This window comes from Scyliorhinus canicula, chromosome 12 (genome assembly GCF_902713615.1).
Source record: "Scyliorhinus canicula chromosome 12, sScyCan1.1, whole genome shotgun sequence".
Classification (NCBI taxonomy): domain Eukaryota; kingdom Metazoa; phylum Chordata; class Chondrichthyes; order Carcharhiniformes; family Scyliorhinidae; genus Scyliorhinus; species Scyliorhinus canicula.
Genome location: NC_052157.1, coordinates 141,294,147 through 141,308,128, shown reverse-complemented (window position 1 = coordinate 141,308,128; position 13,982 = coordinate 141,294,147). Strand labels below are relative to the sequence as shown.

The window sequence follows — 13,982 nt, the reverse complement described above, 5'->3', positions numbered from 1 at the left end:
TGGTGCCTTTGACGCTGCTGGAGTGGAGGGAAATATATATTGGCGCACGCACAAAAACACGGCACAAAAAATATATTCTGAACTCACTTGGCAATTGGGAGCAATCGCTGTGTGGGACGTTGTGCACCATTTACCATGTTTTCACGGCCTATCCCGTTTCTCCCTTGTTCAGCCAGTAGAGACATCAAGTTATGTCTTATGACTGTATTGAGCTCAGGCGGCACGGTGGCACAGTGGTTAGCACTGCTGTCTCACAGCGCCAGGGACCTGGGTTCGATTCTGCCCTTGGGCGACTGTCTGTGTGGAGTTTGTACTTTCTCCCCGTGTCTGTCAGAGATACCCTGCTCCTCAATAGAATGCACTATTGCAGTCTTGGTGATAGGCTCAGCATTGAGATGATGGCAATGGAATGAACTGGCTGTACTTCTCACTAGTTCTGCATCAAAAACGGCATAAAAAGTATGGGTTGGTTCATTTGACAGTAAAAGTTTTAATGGCACGATAAATGACATTTTCTGTTGAACAACCTCTTTGACCCCGAAAAATAAATTTTACATAGAACCATACAAAAGTCACAGAACAGAAGGAGGCCATTCGGCCTATCTTGTCCATGTAACGCCTCATTCCTGCGGAAGAACATTAATGTTGGAGGTTTCATTTTGTAGTTCAAACATGTTTCACTCATTTGTTTTGCATATTCCCCTGGCTTAGCTGCAGAGCACACCAGAAATGACCCACAGGCCAAACTTTGCCCAGATATGCTATAGAGGGTGTCGTACTCAAGTCTTTGCTTTAAAGCTGGTCAAACGTTCCTGGCCACCTGTCAAAAAGCTGAGTGACATTTGCCATTCCTTTGCTGCTAAGTGTAAAATCTGGGCCAGTGTCCAATTTATACGGATTATTTACATGAACTCTATTTCTTCTGAATGAATCCAGCAGCTGTTACAGAGCCATTTACAGTTTTGGATTACTACAAATTTTTACATTGTAATAATATGCATTTATTTTAAACTCTTCAGAAGATGCGAGAAAATCTTTATTTTGTTATTTTTTTTCTTTCTTGCAGTACTATCCATGTTAGGTGGATTGGCCATGATAAATTGCCCTTACTGTCCCAAATTTGCCCTTAGTGTTGGGTGGGGTTACTGGGTTATGGGGTTATGGGGATAGAGTGGAGGTGTTAACCTTGGGTAGGGTGCTCTTTCCAGGAGCCGGTGCAGACTCGATGGGCCGAATGGCCTCCTTCTGCACTGTAAATTCTATGTCTACTATTCATCTTCTATCCTGCCTAACCTAAAGATCATTACCAGTGCTGGGGTGCAGTTCCACAGCAGCTAGCATCCTTTAATTCCTTGTCCAAATGATCAATGGGGTTGGGTTCCGCAGTCCCCCAGCCATGTGTTTCTTGGCTGTATGTGGTTCACTGCCGGTGGAATTCGATCTTCCCGCCGCTTGGGATTTCCCATTGAAACCACCACCCCCCCCCCCCCCCCCCCCACCCGCCGTGAAACCCATTGGCAGGGATGCGCTGCCAGCAGCAAAATTGAATCCTGGCATCATGAGAATTCTGACCTTGATTGACGCCCGGCGCTGGTCCATCACAGTTGAAGTTGATCTTTTACTCCCTAGTTCTCATTGTTTACCAATCAGGAATAGCGTATTTCTGTTCCACCTCAAAACCCTGGCAAAGTGGGAATGATTTTGGCACCCTAACCCATGTCCTATTTAGACCAGCTAACTTGGTATAAAGCAGAAATTGAGCTTAGAGCTTTCACATTTTATACGGCTGAGAACGGATCAAAAGGCCCATCACATGCATTCACAAGTAGGTCAAGTGCAGATAGCCTGATTGTTTTTTCTCCTTCCTTCCTGGCCCATGCATGCCAAGCGTCTCAACTGCTGTCTTGACTGTCATCAGTGAATCCAGCGCAAACGGAGATTAAAACCTGCGGCCTTCTGAGCTTCATGCCTTACTGCTATATTGGGCAATGGCTTTATCCACCAATCCACCATGAGAGCAAGAACTGAAAAAAATAATATTTCAGAAACATACAGTTCAATTAGAGAGTATGATCAAGCTCTATTCCTTCTTCAGGGACTGAGGCAAAATCATTGATCCACATTAGATACCATCTGAAAACATAAGCATTGTACTTGAGAACCACCATCAAGGGTTGAGGGTGGATCCCAAGATCGTCACAACTGTCCATCCAGAAGTGTTCGCATTGTACATTTTATGACCTATTTACATGTTCTTCTTTTGCTCTTTTATTAAATCTTTGATGTGAAAGAAAACAACTGTATCATCATATCTTTTAACAGCTCATGGAAAAGAAGCTAATTGAGAAATGAGGTTTTCTTTTTCACATTTGATTTCATTCACTGCAGAAATTGATAGCATTGCAAATAACTTACTTTGTATTTCTTCAACAGCCCATCACAAGCTGAAATTCTTCCGCAAGTACAATGCGGTCAATCCCACTTTGTCAAAGGCAGAGTTCTCATTATACATTGAAACAATTGCTGCTGAAATCTCTGACAATGAAACTGATTTTGACAGCCTAGTGAAATTTCTCACAGCCAGAAATGAACAGAATTGCATGGAACGATTAAGACGTACAGCCAGGAGAAAGTGGCTCCACGATATCCAACAAGCAGCAGAGACCTCAAGCTCCAGTCTTGAATTTGTGTATAAATCTGTTTTCCAGACCCTTTATAAGGTAGGATTGTGTTGTAGCATGGGTTATCATGGGTTTATTTGTACTCTTCTTTAAACTAGTACCCAATTGGACTATCTAAACATCAAACATAATGAAGAATACGTCAGCACTGATTTACATTGTCATCATAGAACCATCCAGTACAGAAGGAGACTCAATCCATTGTGCCTGTTTGGTCTTTGAAAGAGCTCTCCAATTAGTTCCACTTGTCTCTTATTTTTCCATGCCCTGGCAATTCTTCCTGTTCAAGTCTACGGGCACAATGCTCAAAAAACAGAGTTCCATTTAGGGCATGAAAAGCGGGTTGTTTTCCGGCACCTGCAGCGCTATCAAACGGAACTCTGTTTCTTTCTGGCCATGGCAGGGCATTCCTTGCACTTAACTTCTTTGTTAAATGCCGCCCTGATCTCTCGACTCCCGACCGTGGCCTCAAGACCCCCTCATCGCCTCAACTTACCTGTTGAGAGTTCTCGAGCCCCTCTCATGCCACCTGATAAGGCATGGGCAACCTGGCATCTAGGCACCTTGGCACTGCCAGCCTGGCAGTGCCCTGTCAGCCTGGTAGTGCCAGGATGCCTGGGTGGCACTGCCGAGGTGGCAGGCTGCCAGTGACAAGGTGACCAGGTGGCAGCAGGAGTGCCAAGGTACCACCCTGCCTGGAACTTGACCACCTGGGGGCCGCTGATCACCGGAGAGATGAACCCCCCCTCCCACACCCAGTGGTCCCGTTACAGCTGGTCCACATTTTTGTGGACCAGTGCTAAACAGCACCACGGCGAGGTCTCTCAGGCATGGGTGATCATTCCCAGACGCTGGGAGAATACGGTGCAGACATATTTAAGTGAAGCTAACTGCCCAGCGAGGGTGAAATCCAGATGACGGACGTCGCGTCAGATCTCGTTAGCTCTCGCAAGGCATTCTGAGCATCGCCAATCTCGTGAGAGGCCTCCTGCGAGATTTAATGGCATCATCGCGTCACCTGGTTGGGCACGATGAGGCTGTTCGATCACGCCGGTATATCCAATTCTCTTTTGAAAGTTCATCTACCCCATGGTTCATTTTGCAGTTTTAAAAAAATTGGTGTCCAGCTGCCAATTACTTTTTATTTACTTTTTCAAAACATCTCAGAATTTTGAATTATTAAATCTCCCCTTAACATTTTTTGCTGTAAGGAGTACAGACCCAACTACTCCAATCTCTCCACGTGATGGAAATTCATCATTTCTGGAAGGAAGGATCCTACATGCTTTTTAACAAGCTTATCAATTTCCCGTCAGAAATTTGTGTATGTGAAGCCCCAGATCTCTTTGTTTCTGCACCATCTTTAAAACTACACCATTGTCCTTCTGTTAAAGCTGTGAAGAATCACCTGGTAAAACCTATATATTTAAGCGGACATCAATACTGGAGAAGGTGCCTGCTATGATGGGACCTCCACGTTCTAAAAATAATACCCAACAAGCTAACAATGTAGAATGTAGTTGCCATTGTTTTTAACTGTGATCGGGGGGGGCATTGCCAATTGTCATTTCTTCCACAACCACATCTGTGTTGTTCATTTGTAATTGTTATCTTTGTCTATCACAACTGGATCATTTTCTTTCCACAGAATCCCCACAGTGCAGAAGGGCGCTATTTGGCCAATCGAGTCTGCACCGACCCTTTGAAAGAGCACTCTACCTATACCCACTCCTCCCGCCCTATCCCCGTCACCCCACCTACATCCTCGCACTGGCACGCAGGTGTGAACACTGATCCTGCCACCTGGGGGGGGGGGGGGGGGGGGGGGGGGGTGTGTGTGTGTGTGTGTGTGTGGGGAGGGGGGGGGGGGGATTGGATCGGCGCCTGTCGCCAATCCCAATTTTTCGATTCCCAGCCACATCGGGGAACCGGCTACTGCCGGCAGATGTAGCCCAACAGCTCACTACAGCTAACCAGCTTCCAAAGTGCTGTGAGAAAAATACACAATGCAGCATCAAAGGGAAAGAGGTGCTCTAAGTTGCTGCGCATAGTGTTATTGGTAATGTGTTCATGAAGAAGTAAGTCATTTGGACTGTATTGGTTGCAAAATTGTAAATGCACCTTTACAAAAAAAAAATCACTCATGACTTTTAAAGAAAAGCTGTTTGGGGAAAGCAATTATGAATTAATTTCCAATTGCATTATCGAACTAAAGTATTTCATTACTCAATGTGTCTGGGACATGTTCTTACGACTTTCACATTACCATTATTTATTTCCGTTGGGGTTTATTGGTCACTTGCTTGTTGCCTATTCAGAAGTTTATGAAGGAAGTGCCTTGGGAAACCATTCCTGTACCTGCATTTTCTGTGGAGCACTATCGGTAAACACCTCTGTTTATCGCAGTTGAAGTACGAGCTTTTTTTCAGACTTTCTACACGGACAAATGTTCTTCCTGTACATGGTAATATGGGCACCTTTCCACAACAGGATTCGGAAGCTCACGGTGAGAATAAGAAAATAAGTTCGTCCATAGCCCTGCTGAGACGTAACAATCACAGGCCAGAGAGGGGCGAATACTTCCTCCACTATGTAGCTTGCACTCTGGAAGATGCACCATTTGTCCTGAATCAGGCACTCTACAGAGACATGGGTGTAAGGTGAGCATTTACATTTGTAGCCAGCTTTAAGTAACAGTGCCTTTTTGGATATGTGCAGTCAAATCTCTTTTGGAGTGAAATGCTGAACTCCAGGTCCTACTTGTGCATGCAGCTAGCTGACAATCAAGAACCTAAATTAATTGTAGGCCAACAGAAAGAAGGCAGCCTGGTAATGTCAGGACTGTGCCTTGGTACAAACCACAGAGTGAGGTAGAATTTTGAGGTTGTGCAAAATGGATGGTATTGCCTGGACTGCCTGTTAAACGCCCCATCGAATATTCAATTCTATTGCACTCAACAGAACTGAATATCGGGCAGGTTAAAGCAGGACGGAGTAAAGTGATGCTGTGGAGTTGAAGATAGGTGGTCTTATGGTACACATTTGTTGTCTGCATTGCATGCAAGAAACAACACTTTTCACTGTATACTAATACATGTGACAGTAATAAACCAAATCAAAAGAAACAAAGATAAATTGATAGAAATGAAAATGGGGTGGAGGAGAGAGTTCACAGTCTGAAGTTGTTGAACTCAATGTTGAGTCTGGAGGGCTGTAACATGCCTCATCGGAAGGTGAGGTGCTGCTCCTCCAGCTTGCGCTGGGCTTCACTGGAACATTGCAGCAGGCCAAGGACGGACATGTGGACGTGAGAGCAGGACGGTGAGTTGAAATGGCAGCGACAGGAATGTCTGGGTCCTTCTTGCGGACAGACTCTAACCAAGTCCTTTGTGTGTATATATGTTTCTGTTGTGAATAAACCAGTACTTCATTTTTACTCGAATGACTCCGTTGCCTTTACTAAATGAAGGAAGAGCTAGTTTTGTAAGCTTGCTGCTGAAACACTTTGCCAGTGCAAAGTAGAGCTTAACTCAGAACTTAATTGTACACTACCTGACTTCGATGCTTGGTACTGACTGACCCTGGATGTCCAAAATGAAAAATGTTGCAATGCCCACTGATACCCCTCACTGTTAAATACAGTATTAATTGGATGTTCAAATGTAATCAGGTGGTGGGCATGCATTGACTTGTGATTCACTTGTGCTCATAGGGACAGGCTAATAACTGTGTTTGTTGGATCGTGAGGTGCATAATTTATACTCTGTGTAAATGAAGCTGGGAAATGCATCAAGGCAGTAGGCTACATTTCTATCCTTCACTGCCTGGCTGAAGTGGAACACGCACTTTGATAAATAGAAAATGAAAATGGGGGCAGCACGGTGGCGCATTGGTTAGCACTACAGCCTCACGGCGCCAAGGTTCCAGGTTCGATCACGGCCCTGGGCCACTGTCTGTGTGGAGTTTGCACATTCTCCCCGTGTTTGCATGGGTTTCACCCCCACAACCCAAAGATGTGCAGGGTAGGTGGATTGGCCACGCTAAATTGCCCCTTAATTGGAAAAAATGAATTGGGTACTCTAAATGAAGAAAAAGAAAATGAAAATGGTTCATAAATCAATCATTTCTCTTTTCTGTCTTTTGTCTTTAATCTAGTTTTGGTGCAATTGATGAAGGGAAGCCATTGCACATCGTCAAAGTTCAGGAGCATGGCAGAGTTCACATATGGAACTGCCATCGGGAAACAATAACCGGATCCTTTATAGTCGTCCCACTGAAGGATCAGTATAACAGAGTGTTTGGAGTCTTGGGCGTCGACACATTGCGGGATCACTGTGAGAAGTACTTCACTGCTCAGGAGATCAATTTTTACCAGGTGAGTTTGCAATATCAGGGTGACGGTCTATATTCCAGTTCCCATTAATCCTGCGAAAGGTTAGAGCTGAAAATGTAATGGAAAATCAGTAGAAAGTGCACCAAGCAGGTCGCCTGTGTTTAATGCTGTTCTGAAGATTCTGAAAAGTTATAAAAGAAATAACTAGCTTCCTTTTCAATGTTCTGAACTGGTTAAATCACCTTTCAACATATTGCTGTTGCAATTGTGCTTCACTTAACTTATAGCAGTTACTTAGAGGCTGGACCATTAACCAATAATCTGTAATTACCTACCTCTACAATAATGGCATGTACAAAGCATTTTGAAAAATGCATCTAAATAAATTAACATGACAGGCGCTATTTCAATAAACTGGGAAGTCTAATTTGACAATGTATGGATCAGTGATCCCTCAGTGCTTATCTTCCCATATGTTTCATTATACTGAGGTATAATGGCATTGAGGAGTTATGGCATTGGGCAAGCCATACTTTGCATAAATGTACAACTCCTTTAAGCACATTATGGGCACGATTTAACTAAATGGGAACAAAGTCCCATAGCGAACGTGTTTAGTTGCATGTTTCCCAGCGCTCACAGCTAACATGGCTATAAAACGCGACTCATGTTTGATAAGGGGCCTCAATGGAGAATGCGTGGCCGAGGCCACACATCGCCCCATTTTATACACTGAGGAGCTCCACTCACCGGAACTCCTCAGTGTAGCGAGAGATCGGGACGCCATCATTTTTAAATGGCGCCCCAATCTCCGAGGCCCCCGAAGTGACCCCTGATTTCCCCCCAAGCCCAATGCACTACAGGAGGGACCCCAGCCACCCTACACTCCCCCCAACACCCACGCAGGACTCCCCGGCCCAATCATACCCACACAAAACATGGCAGCTTGGCATCTTGGCAGTGCCAACCTGGCATCCTGACATCACCCATGCCACCTTGACAGTGTGAGGCTGGCACCCAGGTTGCACTGCCAGGTGTCAGGCTGGCAGTGCCAGGCTGCCCAGGTGGCCCCAGCAGTGCCAGGGTACCGCCCTGCCCAAAGGGCCGATGGGCCTCCAATCACCGGGAGACCCTTATGAGTGCCGTTCCATCTAGTCATCGTTTGTGGAAACCAGTACTGAACAGCACTCACCCTAGGTCTCCGAGACGGAGGGGATTGATCCTATGCCTCCGATAACTCAGTAATCTGCACATTAAAGTGTGACTAACTGTCTCACTTGAATATGCAGATTAGCTAAAAATTAATCCCGCCCATAATGGGCAGAATTTACATTGCAGTGTCTCGAGAGATTGCGCTAGATCTCGCGAGGAGGCAGTAGGGTGGTGCAGTGGTTAGCACTGCTGCCTCACAGCGCCAAGGTCCCAGGTTCGATCCCGGCCCTGTGTCACTGTCCGTGTGGGGTTTGCACATTCTCCCCGTGTCTGCATAGGTTTCGCCCCCACAATCCAAAAATGTGCAGGGTAGATAGATTGTCCATGCTAAATTGTCCCTCAATTGGAAAAAGTGAATTGGGTGCTATTAATTTATTAAATAAAAATAACTCCCGAGGCATTGTGAGCCAGGTACATCCTGGGTGCCAGGGTATCCCGGCTTCTATCAGCCACACTGCGCTGCAGCAAGCTGCTTTTCAGGCACAACGTGGTCATTAAATCGCACCCTGTATTTCACTTGCGGTACTTCAACAGCAGGAATTGCACATGTGTGTTTATTGTGCACTTTTATTCTTTTTGCACGTTGAACGTTTGTAAGAGAAATTAAAACACATTGGATACAATTTGATTCTTAGGGTGTAGCAAAGGCATTTAGTATTGCCTACCATCACGTCCGAGTCCGGAATGACATCTTGAAAGTTGTGGATAGTGCCGTATTGTGGCTATTTTACCAAACAAAATGTGTCTCGTCTGTTATCACCTACTTGGCGGAGCCTTTAAGTAACAAGGTACTACATTTACTTCACTCATCAGCCTTTTACAGATAGTTTAGCAGAACATAATTGTTCTTTAATTTTGCATTACTCACTGGTTTCATTTGTGCTGTCAATCAAGCTTCATTGTGGCTGTTTCTGTCATTCAATATAATTACTTTTAAGTTAGAGAGTCAATTGGTCCGAGATCTTGCAGTCAGCGCTGAAGCAGGAGCACTTGCCACTGTCCTCAAAGCTTCCTACAAAGATCTGGCAATGTCTCTGGCAGGGTTTTTCCGTTTCCCAATAGCACTTTTAACCTATGTGCCAAGTCAGGTGGTGTGATCACCTGGGGGCCAGACAATTAGGTTTTCCTTCATGAGGAGCACCGCAAATCATATAGGAACATCGGAATTAGGAGCAGAAATACCTGATCGCCATTCAATCAGATCACGGCTGATCTCTTCCTGGTCTCAAATCCACCTCCCTACCTGTTCCACATATCCCTTTAACCCGTTTTGTAAAATCAGAAATATATCTATCTCCTTCTTGAAACCATTTAATGACTAAGGTTGCAGCGCACTATGGGGCAGCGTGTTCCATTAATTGACCGCCCTCTGCGAGAAGTAATTCCTCCTCATCTCAGTTCTAAATCTACCGCCTCTCAACCTTCATCCGTGACCTCTCGTTCTAGATTGCCCCACGAGGGGAACATTTGGTCTACGTTTACTTTATCAATCCCTTTTAGCATTTTATATACCTTGCTCAGATCCCCTCCCATCCTTCTAAACGCCAGCGAGCATAAACCCAAACTGCTTAATCTGTCCTCATATGTCAACCCTTTCATCCCCAGAATCAACGTGGTGAACCTCCTCTGAAATGCCTCCAATGCCACCACATCCTTCCTCAAATAAGGAGACCAAAACTGGACACAATGCTCCAGATGTGGTCACACAAAAACCTTATACAATTGCAACACCACTTCTCTACCTGGCAGGAGTGAAGAAGGAGTCAACTCTTTACCTCACGGAATTGGAGGCTCAGGCGTGATATTTAAATGGTACCCGACATGCATTCATTTCCTGCAAAATACATTCACTCCAAAATGTATCATGGAGTTCTCCTGACCCACAACTTTTAATAGATTGTGGTATGGGGAGCACACGGCCCATTCTACAGGTGTGGTACAGCATAAATCGAAAAGTATCTTTTAAAGCAAAACAATGTTTATTCTATGAACTCAAGTTAACCTATTTAAACATATAGTGAACATCTTAGCAACCATCAATTCAAATACAACCCCCAAAGGATACAGCACTAAGTAATCCTTACTTTCCTTTTAATATCCATAAGACTTTAAAAAAACTTTTTACAGAAGCACATCAGGTTTAAATTCACTGCTGAGAGCAGTTATCACTCTGAATTCACCAAATGATCAAGAGATAGGGCGCGATTCTCCACTGCCCACGCCGGGTGGGAGAATAGCGGGAGGGCCTCCCAACATTTTTTGCACCCTCCCGCTATTCTCCCCCCCTTGCCCGACCCACGTCATGAATCGCCGCTTGCCATTTTTTACGGCGAGCGGCGATTCTCCGCGGCTGATGGGCCGAGTGGACGGGCCTTCATGCCCGTTTTTTCACGGCAGCAACCACACCTGCTTGCTGCCGTCGTAAAAACGGGCGCTGGATGCCCGTTTGGGGCATCCAGAGGCCCGTTTGGGGCGGGAGCACCACCGTTGTGCTCGGGAGGGGACAGGCCCGCGAACGGTGCCCACCGATCATCGGGCCTGCGTCCAAAAGGGACGCACTATCTCCCCTCCACCACCCAACAAGATCAAGCCGCCACATCTTGTCGGGCGGCGGTGGAGAAATGCGGAACCGCGCATGCACGGGTCGTTAACGACGGTCGTTAAGGCCGCGACGCCATGATTCCCGGGGTCCCGCTCCTAGCCCCGATGGGGGGGGAGAATTGGGTCCCGGGAACGGGCGTGAAGGCTGCCGTGAAACACGGCCAGTTTCACGGCAGCCTTTACGACTCTTCGCATTTGCGGAGAATCTCGCCCATAGTCTTTACATGGCAGAGAGAACAACATTACACCTTCTGTGGCTGACTGCAGCTCCAACACTGAAACAAAACCAAATAAACACAGACACACCCAAGCTTAAAACTAAAAACTGACGGACAGCCCAGCTCCACCCACACTCTGACACCACTGCAGGAATAAACACCCATTTCTTAAAGATACACTCTGAGGACACAAGACAGTGGAATATGATGGCCGCAAATCAAAGGCAAACCCTTTTAATTCAATCGCTGTACCGACCATTGGAGTGGCTGGGCTGTCAGATACAAGAGGCAATACGTTTTTCCAAAAATACCACTGAAAATATTGTGCTAATTGTCAGCAACAGCTCAATGATAAAGCTGAGTGCAATGAAATGATGGCAAAGTTCCTTTCCATTAACCTATGATTTTTCCATGCCAAAGGATTACGTTTTATGCAAAACAATGACGACAGAAAATGACTTTGAGGATGGATGGTCGGATGTGAATGTGCCGCCAATAATCCTGGAGAGGAAGAACAATTACTTCAGGTCTGCCATTATCACGAAAGAACATTTGGCGGCTCAGCTTTGGATTTCTCAGGTTCCACCCAACCTTGGAGTGCCTGCAAAAGCAAAGTATTGCAGATGATGGAAATTAGAAATCAAAGCTTAAACTCTTGAAAGGCTCAGCAGGTCAGGCAGTTTCTGAGGAGAAGAAGAGAGTTAACATGCTGAATTTTGCCCAACCGGGCAGATGGCTCAAGAACACGGTGGCTGGTACACAGAGGGTGGCCAATGGCACTACCCCCCCCCCCCCCCCCCCTCTCTCAATTTTACCACCGGCAGCCAAATAGCTTGCCTCTAAGAGCTGGTGGCTTGATCAGAGGGCCAGCAGCCCTCAGCAGTGTCACCAGGAGTGGGGATCACGGCTGAGGCAAGTAAGGAACGAAATATGAAAAGATTTGAGAGCTTGATTGTTGGGGGAAATCCAGCCCCCCTCCACCCCAAGCAAACCACTGGAGCTGCAAGGGCTGCCTTCCTGCAGACCCCTCTTTGCCTCTGAAATCCTTGCCCCAGTGTTCCTGTAGGAACGCTGCTTTCATTCAGCTGGCAATCCCCCTGTCTGGCTGATGGGACTGGGGGTGGGTGAGGAGTGGGGGGGGGGGGGCGGGTAGTAAACTGGCCATCAGTAAGTCCGTTGTAAATTGGTTCCTCTTAGTGGCAGGTAGCCTGCTCAATTACGATCCCAAGTTTGGTAAAATACCCCAGTGTCAAGATCAGTTTGGTGAGCTGATCCACTCAGCTCCCCACGATTTTACTGACACAGCCCGACCTTCCCACCCACCTGCTGGGGAATCGGGCAAAATCAGTGCAGCATATCAGGTTGACGGTCTTTTGTCCCCCAATCTGAAACTTCAGCTGAAATTTTGCCAGCAAGCGTGCAGTCTCTGTGGAGACCAAAGGCCACACAGCTGGACATCCCGGGGGGGGGGGGGATGCTACTTCAATTAAGAGGCCACGCCGTTGGGTGGTAGGATCCAGGGTCAATCCAGGCTGGGGACTCGCAATATTTGGGGTTGCAGTGGAGCCGGGAGTGCAGGAGGCGAAAGAGGCCGGAGTTCTGGCCTTTGCGTCCCTAGTAGCCCGGCGGAGGATTCTTCTTCAGTGGAAGGATGCGAGGCCCCCAAGCATGGAGGCCTGGGTCAACGATATGGCGGGGTTTATTAAATTGGAGAGGGTGAAATTTGCCCTAAGGGGGTCAGTGCAGGGGTTTTTCAGGAGATGGCAACTATTCCTAATAATTGGGGGGGGGGGGGGGGGGGGGGGGGGAGTTGTCTCTTTGTTTTGGTTTTGGTTTGAATATCTGTTTTTTTGCCAATGACGGGTGTTAATTTATTGTTTCTCTTTTGGATTTACGGCGGGGGGGCGGAGTTCTTTTTTTTTTGTTCTTAGAATTTTCTGTTATTGTTTTCTTTTATGTGAAAATGTGAAAATTTGAATAAAAATAATTTTTTTAAAAAGAGGCCGCGCCGTGGTCACCATTCAATTAACGATGGCAGCCGACCTCTCTGAACTACCAGCCCAACCAATTGAGGTAGCCTCTGCTCATGTTGCAGGGATAAGGAGAGGGGGCTTCCATTTTGAGGCAGCCTCGAAGGTCGGGGAAGATTTTCTCTTAATGTGCTCGGGCCAGGCTTGCAGGCCCCTGTAATCAGACCCTTCAGATGTGGTGCCAGAGACACGGGGAGTCCACTGCTGCCTGATGGATGAGGTAGATCGCCAGGGATTATGGAGCACAGACCACCTCAGGGACCCGTTGGGTGAATGCCACAGTTTGCCTGGCAGTTTCCCCACTTGGGAGTCCCCTCCCAACTGCGGTTAAATGAAACAGTGGCCATTGATTGTCTACTTAATGGCAGGAAAATATCTGCTGTCCCTTGCTGCCATTTTATGAGACCTCCCATCTATTAGCCCCATCTGGAGAGGGCTGGTAAAATCCAGCCCTTTAACTCTATTTTTCCACAGATGTTGCCTGACTATTTCCAGCCTTTTATTATTTATTTATTTTTATTTTTTTAAATTTTTATTCAAATTTTCCAACAACAAATTTTATCCCAACAATGAAAAGAGAAAAACAATACCCCCTCCCCCCAATACACAAACAATAAATTAACAACACGAAAGAGTAATAAACATAGAACCATAAGAACAAACCCCCATAACGAACCCAAAAATAGCGAGCCCCCAGCCCGGTCCCCAAAAATAGCCCGGTCTTTTATTATTTATTAATAGGTACCATTGTTGTACAAATAATCCAAAGCTGATTCTATTTATTATGCATTTCTATTGGACTTTCTATGAGAGAAAAATGTTTTTATATGAAAGGCACAGTGGCACATCTGTGCTTAAAATATAGTTTGTTGCGAGACTTTTCCTGAATGGTAAAATTCCACTGGTT

At 46.1% G+C, this 13,982-nt stretch overlaps 1 protein-coding gene across 1 annotated transcript in view; it reads left to right on the top strand.

Annotated features, from left to right (window-relative positions):
* The window catches only part of LOC119975270 (EF-hand calcium-binding domain-containing protein 5-like), a 223,194-nt gene that overhangs the window by 167,084 nt on the left and 42,128 nt on the right, over positions 1–13,982 (top strand). The window contains exons 12-16 of the mRNA XM_038814978.1: positions 2,434–2,720; positions 5,172–5,341; positions 6,837–7,056; positions 8,862–9,014; positions 11,466–11,572. Coding sequence (XP_038670906.1) covers positions 2,434–2,720; positions 5,172–5,341; positions 6,837–7,056; positions 8,862–9,014; positions 11,466–11,572 — 937 coding nt within the window. The remainder of the gene's footprint in view (positions 1–2,433; positions 2,721–5,171; positions 5,342–6,836; positions 7,057–8,861; positions 9,015–11,465; positions 11,573–13,982) is intronic.